This window comes from Salvelinus namaycush, chromosome 33, assembly GCF_016432855.1.
Source record: "Salvelinus namaycush isolate Seneca chromosome 33, SaNama_1.0, whole genome shotgun sequence".
Classification (NCBI taxonomy): domain Eukaryota; kingdom Metazoa; phylum Chordata; class Actinopteri; order Salmoniformes; family Salmonidae; genus Salvelinus; species Salvelinus namaycush.
In genome coordinates, this window is record NC_052339.1 from 33,031,072 (window position 1) to 33,056,416 (window position 25,345).

The 25,345-nt window shown below is 44.5% G+C and overlaps 1 protein-coding gene across 4 annotated transcripts in view; it reads left to right on the forward strand.

The window, feature by feature from the left end:
• Positions 1-20,786: 20,786 nt before the first annotated feature.
• LOC120027858 (zinc finger CCHC domain-containing protein 2-like) overlaps positions 20,787-25,345 on the forward strand; it is an 87,194-nt gene continuing 82,635 nt past the window's right edge. For all 4 annotated transcript variants that reach the window (XM_038972936.1, XM_038972938.1, XM_038972937.1 and 1 more), the window contains exon 1: positions 20,787-21,740. In XM_038972936.1, the coding sequence (XP_038828864.1) occupies positions 20,982-21,740 (759 nt within the window). In that variant the 5' untranslated portion in view covers positions 20,787-20,981. The remainder of the gene's footprint in view (positions 21,741-25,345) is intronic.

Genomic DNA, 25,345 nt, shown 5'->3' on the forward strand with positions numbered 1-25,345 from the left:
CTCACCCAGACTCTACACTAACTCACCCAGACTCTACACTAACTCACCCAGCCTCTACACTAACTCACCCAGCCTCTATACTAACTCACCGAGCCTCTACACTAACTCACCCAGTCTCTACACTAACTCACCCTCACCCAGCCTCTACACTAACTCACCCAGCCTCTACACTAACTCACCCAGCCTCTACACTAACTCACCCAGTCTCTACACTAACTCACCCTCACCCAGCCTCTACACTAACTCACCCAGTCTCTACACTAACTCACCCTCACCCAGCCTCTACACTAACTCATCCAGCCTCTACACTAACTCACCCTCACCCAGACTCTACACTAACTCACCCAGCCTCTACACTAACTCACCCAGCCTCTACACTAACTCACCCAGCCTCTACACTAACACACCCTCACCCAGCCTCTACACTAACTCATCCAGCCTCTACACTAACTCACCCTCACCCAGACTCTACACTAACTCACCCAGCCTCTACACTAACTCACCCAGCCTCTACACTAACTCACCCAGCCTCTACACTAACTCACCCTCACCCATTCTCTACACTAACTCACCCTCACCCAGACTCTACACTAACTCACCCAGCCTCTACACTAACTCACCCAGCCTCTACACTAACTCACCCTCACCCAGCCTCTACACTAACTCACCCAGCCTCTACACTAACTCACCCAGCCTCTACACTAACTCACCCAGCCTCTACACTAACTCACCCAATCTCTACACTAACTCACCCAGCCTCTACACTAACTCACTCTCACCCAGCCTCTACACTAACTCACCCAGCCTCTACACTAACTCACCCAGCCTCTACACTAACTCACCCAGCCTCTACACTAACTCACCCAGCCTCTACACGAACTCACCCTCACCCAGCCTCTACACTAACTCACCCTCACCCAGCCTCTACACTAACTCACTCTCACCCAGCCTCTACACTAACTCACTCTCACCCAGCCTCTACACTAACTCACTCTCACCCAGCCTCTACACTACTACTGTTTTGGATCTCAACTCCACTTGCTTTCATCTCTGTTGTGTTGCATGCAACAAGTGGGACAGATGCAACTTGGGCTCCCGAGTGGCACAGCGGTCTAAGGTACTGCATCTCAGCATTAGAGGCATCACTACAGACCCTGGTTCGATTCCAGTCTGTATCACAACCGGCCGTGATTGGGAGTCCCATAGGGCGGCGCACAATTGTCCCAGAGTTGTCCGGGGGATGGTTTGACCGGGGTAGGCCGTTATTGTAAATAAGAATTTGTTATTAACTGACTTGCCTAGTTAAATAAAGTTAAATAATGAATAAATAAAAATCAGAGGAGCAACCAGGCATAGCCTAAATAAAGTACATAAAAAAGACATAAATAAAACAGCATGTGTCAGGAAATTGTACTTATACTGGCCATTGGTTGAAAACCAAAACTCTCACCCTTGTCAAAACCCCAAATCTCACTTTGTTTCTTCCCGGACCCTTATGAAAAGGTTCTTGGTAAGGGAAATATCTTTTCGTTATGCCGTAAGATGTGAGGTCTGTTTTGTTTTGTGGGGTCCTGCCATTAGACGTGTGATCTGTTATGTGGGGTCCTGCCATTAGACCTGTGGTCTGTTTTGTGGGGACCTGCCATTAGACCTGTATTCTGTTTTGTGGGGTCCTGCCATTAGACCTGTGGTCTGTTTTGTGGGGTCCTGCCATTAGACCTGTGGTCTGTTTTGTGGGGTCCTGCCATTAGACCTGTAGTCTGTTATGTGGGGTCCTGCCATTAGACCTGTGGTCTGTTATGTGGGGTCCTGCCATTAGACCTGTGGTCTGTTATGTGGGGACCTGCCATTAGACCTGTATTCTGTTTTGTGGGGTCCTGCCATTAGACCTGTGGTCTGTTTTGTGGGGTCCTGCCATTAGACCTGTGGTCTGTTTTGTGGGGTCCTGCCATTAGACCTGTGGTCTGTTTTGTGGGGTCCTGCCATTAGACCTGTATTCTGTTTTGTGGGGTCCTGCCATTAGACCTGTGGTCTGTTTTGTGGGGTCCTGCCATTAGACCTGTGGTCTGTTTTGTGGGGTCCTGCCATTAGACCTGTAGTCTGTTTGGTGGGGTCCTGCCATTAGACCTGTAGTCTGTTTTGTGGGGTCCTGCCATTAGACCTGTAGTCTGTTTTGTGGGGTCCTGCCATTAGACCTGTGGTCTGTTTTGTGGGGTCCTGCCATTAGACCTGTAGTCTGTTTGGTGGGGTCCTGCCATTAGACCTGTGGTCTGTTTTGTGGGGTCCTGCCATTAGACCTGTATTCTGTTTGGTGGGGTCCTGCCATTAGACCTGTAGTCTGTTTGGTGGGGTCCTGCCATTAGACCTGTAGTCTGTTTTGTGGGGTCCTGCCATTAGACCTGTGGTCTGTTTTGTGGGGTCCTGCCATTAGACCTGTGGTCTGTTATGTGGGGTCCTGCCATTAGACCTGCGGTCTGTTTTGTGGGGTCCTGCCATTAGACGTGTGGTCTGTTATGTGGGGTCCTGCCATTAGACCTGTATTCTGTTTGGTGGGGTCCTGCCATTAGACCTGTAGTCTGTTTTGTGGGGTCCTGCCATTAGACCTGCGGTCTGTTTTGTGGGGTCCTGCCATTAGACGTGTGGTCTGTTATGTGGGGCCCTGCCATTAGACGTGTAGTCTGTTTTGTGGGGTTCTGCCATTAGACGTGTAGTCTGTTTTGTGGGGTTCTGCCATTAGACGTGTGCTCTGTTTTGTGGGGTCCTGCCATTAGACCTGTAGTCTGTTTTGTGGGGTCCTGCCTTTAGACGTGCGGTCTGTTTTGTGGGGTTCTGCCATTAGACGTGAGGTCTGTTATGTGGGGTTCTGCCATTAGACGTGAGGTCTGTTATGTGGGGTCCTGCCATTAGACGTGCGGTCTGTTTTGTGGGGTTTTGCCATTAGACTTGTGGTCTGTTATGTGGGGTCCTGCCATTAGACCTGTAGTCTGTTTTGTGGGGTTCTGCCATTAGACGTGTAGTCTGTTATGTGGGGTCCTGCCATTAGACCTGTAGTCTGTTTTGTGGGGTCCTGTCATTAGACGTGTGGTCTGTTATGTGGGGTCCTGCCATTAGACCTGTAGTCTGTTTTGTGGGGTCCTGCCTTTAGACGTGCGTTCTGCACCACCGACTACAGCCCTCAGCCAAAGAAAATAACAATGTAGACAGAACGCTAGAGAAAACAACACCCCCCCCTTCACCTCCATTCAATGACCTTTGACTGTCAATAGACGTTCTCTTCTTTTAAGTCTGCTTCGAGTTGGTTTTGAACCATTTATTTCAGCAACTGCTTTACAGCCTTGAGACCAAGTGAATACAGGGCCGTTTTGAAGTTTTTTTGGGGGCCCTAAGCGAGATTTTGTTTGAAAGACCCCCCACCTCGTGGGCAAAACATTTTAGTGGCCCCCCTCTTGAAAACATTTTAGTGGCCCCCCTCTTGAAATTGCCCGTTGTGTATTCTACCATTCTAACTAACAGTAAGTTGAGACACTGACCGACTAATAAATAAATAAAATAAAAGATTTGGTTGGGGGCCTCCTAGTGGCCATTTATGTCACTTACGCTTAGAAACTGCATTGAGTAAATAACAGGTTTGTGAACACGGCTGATCTGAGTCACAGGGATATGCAGCTCTCTGCCTCTCAAGATGGTTGAGTTCTTTAAGGTGAAGGATTGGACTGAGTTCAAGCATCAGACACGGAGGTAAAGCTGAGTGGAGGAGAAAGGGGACAAACATGTCTAATGCTGGACTCTTTTCTCTACTCCCGCGTGTCCAATGCTGGCCTATTTTCTCTACTCCAACACGTCCAATGCTGGCCTATGTTCTCTACTCCAACATGTCCAATGCTGGTCTATTTTCTCTAGTCCAACGTGTCCAATGCTGGTCTATTTTCTCTAGTCCAACATGTCCAATGCTGGTCTATTTTCTCTACTCCTGCGTGTCCAATGCTGGCCTCCATTCACTCCTCCTGCGTGTCCAATGCTGGTCTCCATTCACTCCTCCTGCGTGTCCAATGCTGGTCTCCGTTCACTCCTCCTGCGTGTCCAATGCTGGTCTCCGTTCACTACTCTAGCATGTCCAATGCTGGCCTCCGTTCACTTCTCTAGCGTGTCCAATGCTGGCCTCCGTTCACCACTCTAGAGTGTCCAATGCTGGCCTCCGTTCACTATTCTAGCTTGTCCAATGCTGGCCTCCATTCACTATTCTAGCATGTCCAATGCTGGCCTCCATTCATCACTCTAGCTTGTCCAATGCTGGCCTCCATTCACCATTCTAGCATGTCCAATGCCGGCCTCCATTCACCACTCTAGCTTGTCCAATGCTGGTCTCCGTTCACTATTCTAGCATGTCCAATGCCGGCCTCCATTCACCACTCTAGAGTGTCCAATGCTGGCCTCCATTCACCACTCTAGCTTGTCCAATGCTGGCCTCCATTCACCACTCTAGCTTGTCCAATGCTGGTCTCCGTTCACTCCTCCTGCGTGTCCAATGCTGGTCTCCGTTCACTCCTCCTGCGTGTCCAATGCTGGTCTCCGTTCACTCCTCCTGCGTGTCCAATGCTGGTCTCCGTTCACTACTCTAGCATGTCCAACGCCGGCCTCCGTTCACTACTTCAGCGTGTCCAATGCTGGCCTCCGTTCACTATTCTAGCATGTCCAATGCTGGCCTCCGTTCACTTCTCTAGCGTGTCCAATGCTGGCCTCCGTTCACTACTCTAGCTTGTCCAATGCTGGCCTCCGTTCACTATTCTAGCTTGTCCAATGCTGGCCTCCGTTCACTATTCTAGCATGTCCAATGCTGGCCTCCATTCACCACTCTAGCTTGTCCAATGCTGGCCTCCGTTCACTATTCTAGCATGTCCAATGCTGGCCTCCATTCACCACTCTAGCTTGTCCAATGCTGGCCTCCATTCACCACTCTAGCGTGTCCAATGCTGTCCTCCATTCACTACTTCAGCATGTCCATTGCTGGCCTCTATTCACTACTCCAGCGCCCTTGTAAAATTGTAGCACAGGTAGTTAAACGCTACAGCCTGGCTTTAATAACTGCAGGTCCTAGGAGAGGGAGAGGGCACTCAGGACATTCCCAGGGACGTTAAATCCCTCGTAAATCATCCCTTTGCATCCATTTTCCTTCATCTTACTACATTGATGATGCCACTAAACCTCCACATTGTCCATCAGTGATAATCATAGCACCATAACTGTAAATCAGGAATAAAAATAAAACATATCAATGAATTGTGGCCTGTTTGAGTCATTTTGAGTAGCCATATCCACCTCCAAAAACACTTTCCAAATGTTCTTTCTTCAACCATCATCTTCTGACTGACATCCTAATCTATTACAAGGCTTTTCACATTAGTCCCGTTTTGCAAAGACAATGAACAATGTTTGTTTTCTCCCCCGGTCACTGCCGATCAGCCCTTACGTCACTGGCCCGGAGCACATGACATATACTCTTCGAATAAAAGGTGCTATGTGGAACAAAACGGGAGAACCATTTGAAGAACCCTTTTTGGTGTCAGGTAGAACCCTTTTGGGGCCAAGTAGAACACTTTTGGTTCCAGCTATTTCTCCACAACCTCATGCGTCTCTTTGCTTGTATTGCATGCACTGAACGGTGTTGAACATGTGGTCTCCATGTGTTTGATGTGTTTGATACCGTTCCATTTATGCCATTCCAGACACTACAGTGAGTCCTCCTGTAGTTCCTCCCAACAGCCTCCACTATTGGAAACCCTGCGATTTCTCTCCAGACGTGGTATTGTAATATTGTGGTATTGTAGTATTGTGGTATTGTAGTATTGTGTTATTGTAGTATTGTATTATTCTAGTATTGTAGAAGTGTAGCATTGGAGTATTGTAATACTGGGGTATTGGAGTATTGGAGTATTGGCGTATTTTAGTATTGTATTATTGCAGTATTGTCTTATTGCAGTATTGTAGTATTGCAGTATTGTGGTATTGCAGTGTATTGTGGTATTGCAGTATTGTGGTATTGCAGTATTGTGGTATTGTGGTGTTGTATAATGAGGCTCTGCAGCTGTTTGCCATCTGTGTGTTTTCCAATCCACCCACACATTCCCTACCATGGCTTGTGGATGTTCCTCATCACACACGGAAATGTACGAATTTATCCATGGACTCTGAGGTTTCCTGTTTCCTCTGAGTTTACACATCTCGTGCCAAAGGCCAGCAGTAAAAGGAATCCAGGTGGGTCAATGGAACGTTCACATCTCAGCATGCATCTGTTGTGAAACGCATTTTGTTCAGGCTCCATAACATTAGTGGAAAGTGGCAAGATGGCCTCAAGATGGTCACAGTTATGCATTGGTCCATATTATGGTCTAAAGAAATAATGTTGTGTTTGAGTAATGTTGTAACCTTACAATACTCAAACGATGGCTAACATAATAATAATAGTAATAATAATAATATAATAATAATAAATGCCATTTAGCAAACACTTTTATCCAAAGCGACTTAAAGTCATACATTTTAGGTATGGGTTACACTACGGGTTACGAACTACAGAGGACCATGTTCTACTAACTGGACTACAGAGGACCATGTTCTACTAACTGAACTACAGAGGACCATGTTCTACTAACTGAACTACAGAGGACCAAGTCCTACTAACTGAACTACAGAGGACCATGTTCTACAGAGAACCATGTTCTACTAACTGAACTACAGAGGACCATGTTCTACTAACTGAACTACAGAGGACCATGTTCTCCTTGTTTTTCCCTTAATCTACACTGATGTTACTATCTAATGGAGAGGAAATTAGGAGAGGAAATTAGGAGAGGAAATTAGGAGAGGAAATTAGGAGAGGACGCCACTTTAGACTGTTGAGATAGTCCCAGATGGTCACCGTTGAACAAGAACAAACAGAAACATTTATTATAAATATCTTCTTCATAATGCATTTTAAGCCCATAAATAATACCTTGTTATGAGCTATGCATAAGCAACGTCCCTCTGAGACAGGCCTAAGCCACCTCTCCTTGCTGTGTCCATCCAGGCGGGCTAGACAACATCAGCAGCTATAGAGTCCCCAGGGCCTCTCCTTGTGAATCAGATCAGTTATTACACAGATCATTAACACATGCATGGCATAGCGGCAAGCCTCGAACCTGAGTTCCTTTGAGTCTTACGGGGACATTTGGGAACCGCTGGTGTGGTCAGTGTAACCACTTCCATTACCATCACTCACATCATATTACACATTTAGACGTCTTTATTCAGCACGCTAATTTCGCTCCTCTCAATGTGGATGGATAAACAACATGAAGGTAACTAAACTGCACTGGGCCACTGTTGTGAATAAGTAAATGCTAATTGAGTCTATCAAGGATAAAAATGAGCTACATTAATGATGTGCGTGTGTGTGTGTGTGTGTGTGTGTGTGTGTGTGTGTGTGTGTGTGTGTGTGTGTGTGTGTGTGTGTGTGTGTGTGTTGCGTAAAGAGATCTCTGGGAATTGATGCAGACAAAAACCCACAGTCAATTGAACGGAGACGTTCTAGGGGAGAGCTGGCTTGGAGAGCTGGCTTTCAGTCCTACTAAAATGATTGCAAATTGCTGCAATTCCTCTGGGACTTGGCACAGTACAATGGGATACATGATGGACCTACTTTATTAAAAACAGAGACACACAGAGAATGCAGTGTTTAATTCAAACCATTTTTCCCAATGATTTAAATACATATTCTCCTGAGGCACTCTTCATTATTGTAGAGTGAATTCAATTGGAATTACAATAAACTTTATAAAATCAAGTAGTTTAAACTTGTCAACTTTCGAAGAACAAATTCGTCAGTCATACATGTTCAGTTGGTCCCTGAAGAATATCATGCAGGGATATATTGTATTTTAGGTCCTGTTTGTCCATCTGTATGCACTTGACTCCTTTGTAAAGTCATACTTAGTCCCTCCACCGACAGTAAGCATATGGCTTCTTCAGTTTACAGAGCAGCATTATCTAGACTTTAGGTATGCAATCATTTCAGCTGCAAGACACATTGGCCACGGTTGGAGGAAGGCATACTATATTTTTTCTTACCAATGTGTGATGTGTTTCTCATTAAACAAAACCAACGTTTTGATGCGTGGGCACACAGGTATAATCATTTGGCATTTGTATATTTTAGCATGTCCTTCCTTTTCTGCCCAGCGACAGTTGAATTTGTAAAATGTCTCATCTGCCACGCCAGCAGTTGCAAACACTTAGTGTTTGTAAACTTCTGACCCACTGGAATTATGATACAGTGAATTATAAGTGAAATAATCTGTCTGTAAACAATTGTTGGAAAAATTACTTGTGTCGTGCACAAAGTATAAGTCCTAACCGACTTGCCAAAACTATAGTTTGTTAACAAGAAATATGTGGAGTGGTTGAAAAACAAGTTTTAATGACTCCAACCTAAGTGTATGTAAACTTCCTACTTCAACTGTATATACAGGGGGTACCAGTACAGAGTCAATGTGCTGGGGCACCGGTTAGTCAAGGTAATTGAGATAATTTGTACATGTAGGTAGAGTTATTAAAGTGACTATGCATAGAGAGTAGCAACAGTGTAAAAGGGGGGGGGGGGGTGCATCACTGATTTGCACTGATTTGTGGGTACAAGACATATTTACTCAGAAAGGCTGTATTCATAACTCATAATACCATTACCATGAGAGACAAAGTACTGTACATGATGACCAATACACCCAACACACCAAACGTAAACGTACCTTAGCCGTCTCTTAGCTGTCTCACTGTCTTTGCACAGAGATATGAGGTCAGGTCATCATTGCCACTTGGCAAGCATAGGTTTCCCCCTCAATGCCAAGCCGTGATGCAACACTGTCAGTACTAGGCTACTGGATAGCTTTACTCAAAGTCAAGAACAGGCTTTTTTGTTACATATAATTTCCAGCAGCCGACAGGGGATAACGTACTTCACTGACTAAATTGCTCCAGAATAGAGAAGAAAGTAAAGGGACAAAATCTCCAGTCATCAGCTACTCATATAGACTACTACCACAGTAGCCTGTACTGTTGCAATTCAACTTGTCACCTGATTTAGATGATACATCATGGGCTACACATGCACCTTGCATTAGATAAGACATGACACAGAACGAAAACTTGCCTGTAAGTTATTAGGGTATATTCCCAGCACCACATATCTCAAAAACATGCATCTTGTATAGGCTACATGAGTTAGAATAACTGCAAAACGCAAATATACCATTGATCGACCATGTATTGTCATCCTAACGCATTCACAGCAACGAACATTCCTGAAGTTGTATAGAAGACAGCTCTGCAGGTGCGTGCGATAAACCAACACCTGTGCATCACGTTTACAAACAATTTAAATCAATAGTTCATGCTAACTGTTAATAATCACAAAATGTCACATGACATTTAACTGTCAATTAACAGTAAAACAGATCATTACTAACAAAGTAAAATAATCAAAGTGGTTTTGGGAATAAATTCTGAAAAAATAAAGAATGCTCCACATGTTGTTACCCTAGGAGCCTGTGACGTCTCATCCAACACTCCACATGTTACCCCAGGAGCCTGTGACGTCTCATCCAACGCTCCACATGTTGTTGCCCCGGTAGACTGTGATGTCTCATCCAATGCTCCACATGTTGTTACCCCAGGAGCCTGTGATGTCCCATCCAACGCTCCACATGTTACCCCAGGAGCCTGTGATGTCCCATCCAACGCTCCACATGTTACCCCAGGAGCCTGTGACGTCTCATCCAACGCTCCACATGTTACCGCAGGAGACTGTGACGTCTCATCCAATGATCCACATGTTGTTACCCCAGGAGCCTGTGACGTCTCATCCAATGATCCACATGTTGTTGCCCCAGGAGCCTGTGACGTCTCATCCAACGCTCCACATGTTACCCCAGGAGCCTGTGATGTCTCATCCAACGCTCCACATGTTGTTACCCCAGGAGCCTGTGATGTCTCATCCAACACTCCACATGTTGTTACCCCAGGAGCCTGTGATGTCTCATCCAACGCTCCACATGTTGTTGCCCCAGGAGCCTGTGACGTCTCATCCAACGCTCCACATGTTGTTGCCCCAGGAGCCTGTGACGTCTCATCCAACACTCCACATGTTGTTACCCCAGGAGCCTGTGATGTCTCATCCAACGCTCCACATGTTGTTGCCCCAGGAGCCTGTGACGTCTCATCCAACGCTCCACATGTTACCCCAGGAGCCTGTGACGTCTCATCCAACGCTCCACATGTTGTTACCCCAGGAGCCTGTGACGTCTCATCCAACGCTCCACATGTTACCCCAGGAGCCTGTGACGTCTCATCCAACGCTCCACATGTTACCGCAGGAGACTGTGACGTCTCATCCAATGATCCACATGTTGTTGCCCCTGGAGCCTGTGACGTTTCATCCAACGCTCCACATGTTACCCCAGGAGCCTGTGACGTCTCATCCAATGCTCCACATGTTGTTGCCCCAGGAGCCTGTGACGTCTCATCCAACGCTCCACATGTTACACCAGGAGCCTGTGACGTCTCATCCAATGCTCCACATGTTGTTACCCCAGGAGCCTGTGACGTCTCATCCAACACTCCACATGTTGTTACCCCAGGAGCCTGTGACATCTCATCCAACGCTCCACATGTTACCCCAGGAGCCTGTGACGTCTCATCCAACACTCCACATGTTGTTGCCCCAGGAGCCTGTGACGTCTCATCCAACGCTCCACATGTTGTTGCCCCAGGAGCCTGTGACGTCTCATCCAACGCTCCACATGTTACCCCAGCAGCCTGTGACGTCTCATCCAATGCTCCACATGTTGTTGCCCCAGGAGCCTGTGACGTCTCATCCAACGCTCCACATGTTGTTACCCCAGGAGCCTGTGACGTCTCATCCAACGCTCCACATGTTACCCCAGGAGCCTGTGACGTCTCATCCAACGCTCCACATGTTGTTACCCCAGGAGCCTGTGACGTCTCCTCCAACGCTCCACATGTTACCCCAGGAGCCTGTGACGTCTCCTCCAACACTCCACATGTTGTTACCCCAGGAGCCTGTGACGTCTCATCCAATGCTCCACATGTTACCCCAGGAGCCTGTGACGTCTCATCCAATGCTCCACATGTTGTTGCCCCAGGAGCCTGTGACGTCTCATCCAACGCTCCACATGTTGTTGCCCCAGGAGCCTGTGATGTCTCATCCAACGCTACACATGTTGTTACCCCAGGAGCCTGTGACGTCTCATCCAACGCGCCACATGTTACCCCAGGAGCCTGTGACGTCTCATCCAACGCTCCACATGTTGTTACCCCAGGAGCCTGTGACGTCTCATCCAACACTCCACATGTTGTTACCCCAGGAGCCTGTGACGTCTCATCCAACACTCCACATGTTGTTACCCCAGGAGCCTGTGATGTCTCATCCAACGCTCCACATGTTGTTACCCCAGGAGCCTGTGATGTCTCATCCAACGCTCCACATGTTGTTGCCCCAGGAGCCTGTGACGTCTCATCCAACACTCCACATGTTACCCCAGGAGCCTGTGACGTCTCATCCAATGATCCACATGTTGTTGCCCCAGGAGCCTGTGACGTCTCCTCCAACGCTCCACATGTTACCCCAGGAGCCTGTGACGTCTCATCCAACGCTACACATGTTACCCCAGGAGCCTGTGATGTCTCATCCAACGCTCCACATGTTACCCCAGGAGCCTGTGACGTCTCATCCAATGCTCCACATGTTGTTACCCCAGGAGCCTGTGATGTCTCATCCAACGCTCCACATGTTACCCCAGGAGCCTGTGACGTCTCATCCAACGCTCCACATGTTGTTGCCCCAGGAGCCTGTGACGTCTCATCCAACACTCCACATGTTGTTACCCCAGGAGCCTGTGATGTCTCATCCAACGCTCCACATGTTACCCCAGGAGACTGTGACGTCTCATCCAATGCTCCACATGTTACCCCAGGAGCCTGTGACGTCTCATCCAATGCTCCACATGTTGTTACCCCAGGAGCCTGTGACGTCTCATCCAACGCTCCACATGTTACCCCAGGAGCCTGTGACGTCTCATCCAACACTCCACATGTTACCCCAGGAGCCTGTGACGTCTCATCCAATGCTACACATGTTACCCCAGGAGCCTGTGATGTCTCATCCAACGCTCCACATGTTACCCCAGGAGCCTGTGATGTCTCATCCAATGCTCAACATGTTACCCCAGGAGCCTGTGACGTCTCATCCAATGCTCCACATGTTGTTACCCCAGGAGCCTGTGATGTCTCATCCAACGCTCCACATGTTACCCCAGGAGCCTGTGACGTCTCATCCAACGCTCCACATGTTGTTGCCCCAGGAGCCTGTGACGTCTCATCCAACACTCCACATGTTGTTACCCCAGGAGCCTGTGATGTCTCATCCAACGCTCCACATGTTACCCCAGGAGACTGTGACGTCTCATCCAATGCTCCACATGTTACCCCAGGAGCCTGTGACGTCTCATCCAATGCTCCACATGTTGTTACCCCAGGAGCCTGTGACGTCTCATCCAACGCTCCACATGTTACCCCAGGAGCCTGTGACGTCTCATCCAATGCTCCACATGTTGTTACCCCAGGAGCCTGTGACGTCTCATCCAACACTCCACATGTTACCCCAGGAGCCTGTGACGTCTCATCCAATGCTCCACATGTTGTTACCCCAGGAGCCTGTGACGTCTCATCCAACACTCCACATGTTACCCCAGGAGCCTGTGATGTCTCATCCAATGCTCCACATGTTACCCCAGGAGCCTGTGACGTCTCATCCAATGCTCCACATGTTGTTACCCCAGGAGCCTGTGACGTCTCATCCAACGCTCCACATGTTACCCCAGGAGCCTGTGACGTCTCATCCAATGCTCCACATGTTGTTACCCCAGGAGCCTGTGACGTCTCATCCAACGCTCCACATGTTACCCCAGGAGCCTGTGACGTCTCATCCAATGCTCCACATGTTGTTACCCCAGGAGCCTGTGACGTCTCATCCAACGCTCCACATGTTGTTGCCCCAGGAGCCTGTGACGCCTCATCCAACACTCCACATGTTACCCCAGGAGCCTGTGACGTCTCATCCAATGCTCCACATGTTGTTGCCCCAGGAGCCTGTGACGTCTCATCCAACGCTCCAGATGTTGTTACTGGAACTCCCGACTTTGTGAAATTAGTGGAATTTTAGCAACACCTCTAATTTCAGTTTATGACATGTTTGATTGAGAATATCTGTGTAGCCTACTATATTATAACTTGTCTAACTCTAGATTTATGTTACATAAATGGCTGGATATAGAACAGGCTGTATTTACATTTCCTACGCTACTGTGAATGGGAAATGTGGCTTCTACAGTAGTTAAACTCATTTTCTTTATAACCAAAATGTCATTATTGACTGAAAACCTTCATGAGAGAAAGTAAATAGAACCCACGCAATCAGGTTAACACTTTGAAGGTAGCCTAACGGTCAGTAACCGAAAAGGTCACTGGTTTGAATACCCGAGAGGTGAAAAATCTCTCGATGTCCCTTGAGCAAGGCCCTTAATCCTAATTTGCTCCAGGGGTGACATACTACTATGGCTGACCCTGTAAAACAACACGTTACACTGCACCTATCCAGTGTGTGACAATAAAACATGATATACAGTGCATTTGGAAAGTATTCAGACCCTTTGACTTTTTCAACATTTTGTTACGTTACAGCCTTATTCTAAAATGTGTTAAACTGTTTTATTCCCTCATCAATCTACACACAATACCCCATAATGACATCACAATACTCCATAATGACATCACAATACCCCATAATGACATCACAATACCCCATAATGACATCACAATACCCCATAATGACATCACAATACTCCATAATGACATCACAATACCCCATAATGACATCACAATACCCCATAATGACATCACAATACCCCATAATGACATCACAATACTCCATAATGACAAAGCAAAATAGGTTTAGACCTTTTTTCTAATTTATTACAAATAAAAAAACTGAAATATCACATTTACATAAGTATTCAGACCCTTTACTCAGTACTTTGTTGAAGCACCTTTGGCAGCGATTACAGCCTCGAGTCTTATTGGGTATGACGCTACAAGCTTGGCACACCTGTATTTGGGGAGTTTCTCCCAATCTTCTCTGCAGATCCTCTCAAGGTCTGTCAGGTTGGATGGGGAGCATTCATGCACAGCTATTTTCAGGTCTCTCCAGGGGTTCAAGTCCGGGCTCTGGCTGGGCCACTCAAGGACATTCAAAGACTTGATCTGAAGCCACCCCTGTGTTGTCTTGGCTATGTGCTTAGGGTCATTGTCCTGTTGGAAGGTGAACCTTCGCCCCAGTCTGAGGTCCTGAGCGCTCTGGAGCAGGCTTTCATCAAGGATCTCTCTGTACTTTCCCGTGTGGCTCAGTTGGTAGAGCATGGCGCTTGCAACGCCAGGGTTGTGGGTTCATTCCCCACGGGGGGACCAGGATGAATATGTATGAACTTTCCAATTTGTAAGTCGCTCTGGATAAGAGCGTCTGCTAAATGACTTAAATGTAAATGTACTTTGCTCCGTTCATCTTTCGCTCAATCCTGACTAATCTCCCAGTCCCTGCCGCTGAAAAACATCCCCACAGCATGATGCTGCCACCACCATGCTTCACCGTGGTGCCAGGTTTCTTCCAGATGTGACGTTTGGCATTCAGGCCAAAGAGTTCAATGTTGGTTTCATCAGACCAGAGAATCTTGTTTCTCATGGTCTGATAGTCTTTAGGTTCCTTTTGGAAAACTCCAAGCGAGCTGTCATGTGCCTTTTACTGAGGAGTGGCCTCTGTCTGTCCACTCTACAATAAAGGCCTGATTGGTGGAGTGCTGCAGAGATGGTTGTCCTTCTGGAAGATTTTCCCATCTCCACATAGGAAATCTGTAGGTCTGTCAGAGTGACCATTAGGTTCTTGTTCGCCTCCCTGTCCAAGGCCCTTCTCCCCCGGTTGCTCAGTTTGGCCATGCGGCCATTTCTAGGAAGAGTCTTGGTGGTTCCAAACTTCTTCCATTTAAAAATGATGAAGGCCACTGTGTTCTTGTGGACCTTTAATGCTGCAGAAATGTCTTGGTAACATTCACCAGATCTGTGCCTCCGACACAATCCTGTCTCAGAGCTCTATAGACAATTCCTTCGAGCTCATGGCTTGGTTTTTGCTCTGACATGCACTGTCACCTGTGGAACCTTATATAGACAGGTGTGTGCCTTTCCAAATAATGTCCAATCAATTGAATTTACTACAGGTGGACTCCAATCAAGTTGAAGATACATCTCAAGGATGATAAATGGAAACAGGATGCACCTGAACTCAATTTCGAGTCTCATAGCAAAGGGTCCTGTAGTCCTCCGCAAGTAAGCAGTTGCTACATTGAATTTTTACTAACGACATGCCACTGACTTTGAGTAAAGCCTTATGACTCAACACTATACACGTCAGCTACCACAGCGACTGAAATGACTGCAAAACTCAACAAAGAGCTGCAGTTAGTTTCAGAGTGGGTGGCAAGGAATAAGTTAGCCCTAAATATTTCTAAAACTAAAAGCATTGTATTTTGAACAAAACACTCACTAAACCCTAAACCTCAACTACATCTTGTAATAATTACTGTGGAAATTGAGCAAGTTGAGATGACTAAACTGCTTGGAGTAACCCTGGATTGTAAACTGTCATGGTCAAAACATATTTATACAGTAGTAGCTAAGATGAGGAGAAGCCTGTCTATAATAAAGCGATGCTCTGCCTTCTTAACAACACTATCAACAAGGCAGGTCCTACATGCCCTAGTTGTGTCGCACCTTGACTACTATTCAGTAATGTGGTCAGGTACCACAAAAAAGGACTTAAGAAAACTGCAATTGGCTCAGAACAGGGCAGCACGGCTGGCCCTTGGATGTACACAGAGAGCTAATATTAATAATATGCATGTCAATCTCTCCTGGCTGAAAGTGGAGGAGAGATTGACTTCTTCACTACTTGTATTTATGAGAGTTGAATGCATGTTGAACACCGAACTGTCTGTCTAAACTACTGGCACACAGCTCGGACACCCATGCATACCCCACAACACATGCTACAAGAGGCCTCTTCACAGTCCCGAGGTCCAGAACAGACTACGGGAGGCACACAGTACTACATAGAGCCATGACTACATGGAACTCTAATCCACATCAAGTAACTGACGCAAGCAATAAAATTAGATTTAAAAAACAGATTAAAAAAACTCCTTATGGAACAGCGGGAACTGTGAAGCAACACAAACATTGGCACAGACACATGCATACACACACACATGATAACATACGCACTATACATACACATGGATTTAGTACTGTAGATATGTGGTAGTGGTGGAGTAGGGGCCTGAGGTCACACAGTGTGTTGTGAAATCTGTGAATGTACTGTAATGTTTTAAAAATTGTATAAACTGCCTTAATTTTGCTGGACCCCAGGAAGAGTAGCTTCTGCATTGACAGGAACTAATGGGGATCCATAATAAATACAAATACAAATAATTAAGTAAATAAGGTATTTCAGTTTTTATTTTTAATAAATGTGCAAAAAATTCTAAAAACTTGTTTTCACTTTGTCGTTATGGGGGTATTGTGTGTAGATTAATATTTGTCATATTTTTTTTTGCCATTTTAGAATAAGGCTGTAACGTAACAAAATGTGGAAAAAGTCAAGGGGTCTGAATACTTTCCAAATGCACTGTATATCATGTTTTATTGTCACACACCGGATAGGTGCAGTGAAATGTGTTGTTTTACAGGGTCAGCCATAGTAGTATGTCACCCCTGGAGCAAATTAGGATTAAGGGCCTTGCTCAAGGGACATCGAGAGATTTTTCACCTCAAGGGGATTCAAACCAGTGACCTTTTTGGTTACTGGCCCAACACTCCGACCGTTAGGCTACCTTCAAGTGTCAACCTGATTGCCTAGTCCATTTTAGAATAAAAATGTAACGTAACAAAATGTGGAAAAAGTCAAGGGGTCTGAAAACTTTCCGAATGCACTGTATATCACAGGCAGCCGGTGGCACCTTATTTGGGGAGGATGGGCTCATAGTAATGGCTGGAATGGAATAAATTGAATGGTATCGAAGACATGATTTCCATGTGTTTGATTCCATTCAATCCATTCCATTCAATCCATTCCAGCCATTATTATGAGCCATCCAGCAGCCTCCTTCAATGTACTTAAATAATAATGCCCGAGGGGCTCTGGTATATTGGTCATATACCAAAAACCCCCGAGGTGCCTTGTTGCTATTATAAACTGGTTACCAACTAAATTAGAGTAGTAAAAATAAATGTCTTGTCATACCCGTGGTATACGGTCTGATAATCAGTGCTCGAAACACCCAGTTAATTTCTTTATTTATATATCTAAATACACCGTGCAGGAAAAGCCTTTTTAGAGTTTTAATGTATACTGAACAAAAATATAAACACAACATGCATCAACTTTTTAAGATTTTATTGAGTTACACTTCATATAAGGAAATTTGTCAATGGTAATGAATTCATTAGGCATTAATCTATGGATTTCACATGACTAGGAATACAGATATGCATCTGTTGGTCACATATACCTTGAAATAATGGGCCTCAGAATGAGCCTCAAGATATTGTCACGGTATCTCTGTGCATTCAAATTGCAATTGTGTTCTTTGTCCGTAGCTTATGCCTGCCCATACCATAACCCTACAGCCACCATGGGGCACCCTGTTCACAACGTTGACACCAGTAAACCGCTCGCCCACACAACGCCTTACACGTGTTCTTCGGTTGTGATGGCGGTTGGACGTACTGCCAAATTCTCTAAAACAACGTTGGAGGCGACTTATGGTTGAGAAATTAACATTACATTCTCCGGCAACAGCTCTAGTGGACATTCCTGCAAACAGCATGGCAATTGCACGCTCCCTCAAAACTTGAGACATCTATAACATTGTGTTGTCTGACAAAACTACACAAACCTGAGTGGCCTTTTATTGTCCCCGGCACAAGGTGCACCTGTGTGATGATAATGTTGTTTAATCAGCTTCTTGATATGCCACACCTGTCAGGTGGATGGATTATCTTGGCAAAGGAGAAATGCTCACTAACAGGGATGTAAACAAAAAAACAAAAAAATGTAGCACTAAATTTGAGAGAAATAATCATTTTGTGGGTATGGAACATTTCTGGGACGTTTTATTTCAGCTCATGAAACATGGGACCAACACTTTACATGTTGCATTTTATATTTTTGTTCAGTGTAGGTTATGTTTTACCACAACGATACCCATCAAATCAAATTTGATTTCGTTTCTAAAAACAAAACTTTTTGTTTTTAATTTGATTAAGTTATGCTACAAAAATCCTTGGGGGTTTGGGTTCCGTGGTCATCTCTATACTCTTCATGTCACATGAAAGGGCATACTTAACCAGCTCATTTTGTCAATAAATTTACCAAAGTAAAAAGTCACTTGATCCATTCTACAATAGGCTATTACTGCTATGAAGGGAAATCAATGTAGGCCTTCCACCTGTCTTTATATAAACGCTACCTAGAAAACTCTTAAGATCAGAGGAGGCTGGTGGGAGGAGCTATAGGAGGACAGGCTCATTGTAATGGCTGGAATGGAATTAATGGAACAGGATCAAACACATCAAACATACAGAAATCACCATTGACTCCATTCCATTAATTCCATTCCAGCCATTATAATGAGCTTGTCCTCCTATAGCGCCTCCCACCAGCCTCCTCTGTTTGTATTTTAAAAATCCTCTGCATACGATATGACAGAATTTACAGTATTTTCATGTGTCATGACATAGTTGCATGACAACTATACATTGGCATGCCATGCACATGTCACACCCTGGCCTTAGTTATCTTTGTTTTCATTTATTATTTTAGTTAGGTCAGGGTGTGACATGGTGAATGTATGTGTTTTTGTAGTGTCTAGGGTGGTTGTAAGGTTAGGGGGTTTATTAGAGTAGTTGGGTTTATGTTTAGTATAGTAGTCTAGCTGTGTCTATGGTTGCCTGAAGGGTTCTCAATCAGAGACAGATGTCATTAATTGTCTCTGATTGGGAGCCATATTTAAGGCAGCCATAGGCACTAGGTTTTTGTGGGTAATTGTCTATGTCTGTGTCTATGTGTAGTGTTTGTGTCAGCACTATCTAGATTTATAGCTTCACGGTCGTCTGTTTGTTGTTTTGTTTCATTTTTCTTCTTAAAATAAAAGAGAAGATGTATTTTCAACACGCTGCGCCTTGGTCCTCTCTCTCTCCTATAGACGATCGTGACAGCACATTTCAGCAGTTTTATCTCTATGACAACCAAAAAGGATAGATGGTGGACCCTGATCTAACGTTGCCCTCCTGTTGCTTGCCTTCGATTATTGTCACAACATATTTCAAGGTTTCAAGCCGTTTTGAAGAACACAAGCTACAACAGCTATGTTGACGGTCCAATCAAATCATTTTATTTGTCACATGCACCGAATAAAACTGGTGTAGGCCTTACAATGAAATGCTAACTTACAAGCCCTTAAAGAACAGTGCGGAGTGAGAAACATGTTTTGCTACATAAACTTAAGTAAAAAAGTAACACAATAAAATAAGAATAACGAGACTATATACAGGTGGTACCGGTACTGAGTCAATGTGCCGGGGTACCGGTTAGTCAAAGTAATTGAGGTAATATGTACATGTAGGTAGGGGTAAAGTGAATATGCATAGATAATAAACAGAGAGTAGCAGCAGTGTAAAAAAAAAGGGGGTAAATACAAATAGTCCGGGTAGCCATTGGATTAAATGTTCAGCAGTCTTATGGCTTGGAGGTAGAAGCTGTTAAGGAGCCTTTTGGACCTAGACTTGGTGCTCCAGTAAAGATCTCTGTGCGGTAGCAGAGAGAACAGTCTATGACTAGGCTGGCTGGAATGTTTGACAATTTTTAGGTCCTTCCTCTGACACTGCCTCCAAATGCCATGTTAAATTACCATCAATATGTTGAAATCTAAAGGGATTATCAAGGATGTATGATTAAATCTGACATATTTCACATACAGTAGGGTACTGTAGTCTTTAGCCAACAGGAGTGAAAAAATATCCTGGCCTTGGTATTATGCATGTACTACTTATGCAATGTTGTTTGTAAGCCACTAGGGGTCAGTGTTGTCTAAAGGATTCCTCATCTCTCGCTCGGCCCATAGGAACAATAATTATAACACAGTAATAAGACCACTATCATGTAAAGTGTTTAACAACGCAGGATTTACATGCATAGATGTCTAAATCAAGAGATCACATATTTTAATACACACATGATTTTTACTTCTGCAGTAGGCCTAAGCATTTTGAAGGGATACATGAAACTGAATTACTACTGCAATAAATTGAGCAATGAATACTATGAAATCACATAATATATGCTTGCCATTTCATACATCACATAATATAGGCTTGTCATTTCATAAGATCCTACAGATTCGACATTAAACACATGTAAAATGTACCACTCTACAAATTGTACTTCTACCTACATTGTAGATAAATAAATGATGAGCTCAAGTTGTTATGACACTTTTATTAACAAACTACCACTCAGCTAAAATTCAGGACCCAGTACACTCCTACGGAAAGGGGAGGGGTTTATGAATGATTGACAGGTCACCAGAGTGCCGTCTACAGTGGAGGAGAAATTAAAACTAAAGCTTGTCGCCGAGAGTCTCTCTGACTATTACTGAAAAATTGATTTGCTTCTGTTGATTCTGCATTACACAGCAGTTAGACAATCAAAGGATGTAGCTATATTTAACAGTAATTTACGCCTTGAAGCCTTTCCACTCGAGCCGATAATGCTTAAAACGAAGCTGCCCATGAGAACCGCGGAGGCAGGAGATGATACGGCCGAGGAACAGCCGGATCTCCATATTCCCAGATCGGTCTCTCCCACGATCTCGGACAGGCTCGAAGATTCATCCAGACACCCAGGATATCCATCTCAATTGGACAAAGAGACCGTTTTCGAGTGGTTTGGTTTGCATCTAAATCCTGCCAAGCGGATCGAGTTAATGTGCGGACTGCTGCATATGTGCCAGCCGCTCGAACTCCGGTTTTTGGGCTCCTGTCTGGAAGACTTGGCACGGAAAGATTACCCAATTCTACGGGATGTCGAGATCAGAGCGAACTGTCCGAATGATTTGGGCATTTTATCTGATGTTATCGACCCGGTCGTGCGCTCCAAACTGCTGGTCTGCTTGTCCCTTCTGCGATCTGACAGCAGGGAGTGTGCGGGAATACTATTTCGGATATTGAGCCATATGGATCCCGCCTTGTTCTACAAAAACTATCCCGGTTACTCTGTTTCTCCCTTCAGGGACCCGCTCCATCCTTCGTGTGTGGACGGGAAAGCGTTCAGGAGAACAGACCATATTTGCGGGCGTCCAATGGAGGCAGCGGTCGGACCCTTGGAGCAGTTGGCGCTGCTTTTTACTATGGCCTCATTGCACCCAGCGTTCCCTTTTCATCAAAGAGAAACCCTTCTAGTGCAGCTGGACAAAATCGAACTTGCCACAGAGGATAGACAGCAGAATCAGTACAGAATAAACGCCCAGGTAACATTGATTAATAGTTGGCTAGTTTGTTAGCTAGCTAGCTGACTAACTTTCAAGAGTTTTGGAGCCGTGCTCTGACGCCGCTAGCTAGTTATTGTTAAGGTAGCTAGCTAGCATTGAAGTTTGCATATTATATCTAGCTGGCTACCAGTTAGCTGGCAAAGAGTACGGTAAATTAGACAGCCAGTTAGCTCACTAGATATAACGATTTATTAGCTCGCTAACGTTAGCTAGCTAGTTTGGCCATTTAGCCAAAGAACGGTACTGTAGCTAGCCAACATGACCACATCAGGTTAGCTAACGTGTTAGCTACACTGAACAAAAATAAAACGCAACAATTTCAAAGATGTTACTGGGTTACAGTTGATAGAAGGAAATCAGTCAATTGAAATAAATGAATCTGGTCCTAATCTGTGGATTTCACATGACTGGGCAGGAGCATAGGTCCGCCCACTGGGGAGCCAGGCCCACCCAATCAGAATTATTTCCCCTCCACAAAAGGGTTAGAGTTATTACAGACATAAATACTCCTCAGTACCCCCCCACATCAGACCATCCAGCAGGTGAAGGAGCCAGATGTGGAGGTCCTGGGCTGGCGTGGTCTGCGGTTGTGAGGCAGGTTGGGTGTACTGCAAGATTCTCTAAAACGAAGTTGGCAACAGCTCTGTTGGACATTGCTGCAGTCGGCATGCCAATTGCACGCCCCCTCAAAACATGAGACATCTATGGCAATTGTGTTGTGTGACAAAACTGCACCTTTTATTATCCCCAGCACAAGGTGTACCTGTGTAATGATCATGCTGTTTAATCCGTTTCTTGATATGCCACACCTGTCAGGTGAATGGATTATCCTGGCAAAGAAGACATTTCTGGGATTTTTTATTTCAGTTCATGAAAAATGGGACCAACACTTTACATGTTGCGTTTTGATTTTTGTTCAGTATATATAGTCAACGTAGCTCGGTAGACTACTGTAGCTAGCTAGCTAACGTTAGCTAGTTAACTTGGTGATGAACGCTAGGCGTGTAGCTAGGAAAATTTAGCTAGCTAGCTAAAGTAGGCAAGTTGTGAATCTCTTCATGCTATGTGACTAAGTACAGTCTTGTCCATATTCATCCATCTCTTAATGTTCCTGATGTTTTAAAACCAAAAGTCTGCTAGGTTGCGAGACCAACGTGTATGCAAGAAGTCATTTCGTGCTCTGGCGTTTGACAGCTGGGAGAAGCAAACGGGAAAGTTAGGGATAGGCATTGCCCTTTGACAACACAGCTACAAAAAAAGATTGACCTTTTCTCAGATTCTCTTGCGTTTTGTTAGAGCATATGCTTTAGTAAAGGTTTGCAAACTAGATAAACTGGCATATAGTGAACCGACAAAATAGTAGATACGAGAAGCTGCAGCTAAAATCTAGGCTAAGTGCATCATGTTTTTCATTCATGAGAGAGGATGAGAGAAATTGGAGTAGGCCTGACTATAATAACAAACACACAGCCAGTTTATGCTTTCCTTTCAAAATAACAGTGTTGCTTACAATCTTGGATGCGTTTCAGTTGCTCTATTGCCCTGAATATAAATCCATCTGCCACATAACCTCAGGGAAAATAAAGTTGTTGTCATAAGCAAATAAGTGGTTTTGCATGATAACTCTGCCCGTGTTTGGGGAGAGTGGGGGGGGGGGGGGGGGGGGTATTTACACAACTGGGAAAGTTATTGCCTTGAATCTGTTCACCGATTTTCCCGAATTGTGAGACTTACAAAATTCCATTGGCTCATTTTGACAATGTAGATTAGGTTATCCCAATGTTTTACAAAAGGCTAAAATAGTATGGCTAGTTCTCAACGGTTGACATTTGACAGATGGGGGAAGATGCAGTATTTGCAGATTTAATCTGCTTTTGCACCAAGGATTAACAACAAACACCAAGGATTAACAACAAACACCAAGGATAAACATCCTCCTCTGACTCATATAGCCTACCTCATTCAAAACAGTAAGAACTTTTTTTTGATCTGTGCTCATGTGGCAATTCAAAAATGAAATCACTACATGTGAGGACAGAGTCCAGGCTTTATTTACGGCCTACTATGAGTTTAGTAGACATGTCATTCACTGTGTTGAAATGGACATAAAGCTGGATCACTCCCCATGCCACTGTTTGAAAGAACACCACCTCACATACAGTATTTTTTTGTGGCTTTAAAAATGTAATATGTACATTGTTCGCAAATATGTACCAAATTCACATAGAAATGTGATCTATAGATCTGTTATTCTCCATGAAAGCAAGTCTAAGAAGCGATATTTCTATACTATGTGCGTTATTTCTATGCTTCCCATTCTTAAATTGCATTTTTTTTCTTTTCGTTTTTTACTTTCTCTCTAGATATGGCAAAACTCCACTAAAGAGGTCTCTAACTTAGCCACATCAGCCTCTATTAAGGATGTGACTGGCCTCGTCGTGAAACAGACTTCCCTAAAACGTCCTGGGGGAAGTTTATAGCAGAAGAATAGCTAAATAGGGGTGGGAACCCGGTGTAAATCAGTGACGCCTCACAACACGTCAAATCAATCAAATGCCTTGCTTGGGTGGAGCACCAACAGTGCTCAGTAGATTAGTAGGTGCAACAGTGCATGAGGATGGCCGGGAAATCGCAGATTATAACAACAAGAGTTTCTAAACCCAGAGGCACAACATCCCGAGACTTCCGGGAACACTTGCGAAACAGACCAGGCAGGGGTTTGTGGTTCGAGAAGTCAACATGCACACTAATCATTTGATTATTAAACGGATTATGGCAGAAGGTCGAATATGGCATTAGTCATGTTAACACCTTACTCTGCTTATCTTAATCGGCGTAAGGTCCTAATCGATGTAAGCCTATGCCAATTATAACAGCTGGTTTTCTGAGGAATCTTTTTAATTATTATGACCTGTAAATCCTCAGAGTTATTAGATCTGTGGGAGCTTCCTTGTTTTGTTCTGAAAAACGAAAAGGCATTTTAGAAAAAGTTTTTCCCATATATAACGTTATATGTCCGAACTCAGAATTAAATAGGCGTCACAAAAATAACATGGTTGCTGTGGTAGAATGTTTATTTTGATTGGCAATTTTCTGCATCTATCAAAGTACCATCAGGTAGCCTGATTTCAGATGTGTCCATGTAAACATGATTATTAGATCAATCTTTCTTCTTCTTGCGTAGCATGTAAACGTTTAAATCAAACTATTACATTATTCGGACTATTCACAATAATCGTATTATTGTGTGCATGTAACCATACTCAATGAGATGTGAAAAATTCTTCCTTTAGTTGTTAATTTTTTTTGAAAATCTAATGGCACAACCTCGATTTGAGCCAACGTCTTAATAAGTAGCTGAACATGTTATTACTCCAACCTTCTAAAAGTGACAAACTGACACGTTTTTAATTATATAAAAAAAAAAAAATACTTTGTATCGACGAATGAGTGCCTTTGATTTGATGGCCTGCACATGCTCAGTTCAGTTCGAGATGACCGTTAGACCCCATGACGTGTTTCTAGGCGTGAACTTAGCTAGCCAACATCGCCATGACATCGCCTACAAGTGTGATAGGGGATTT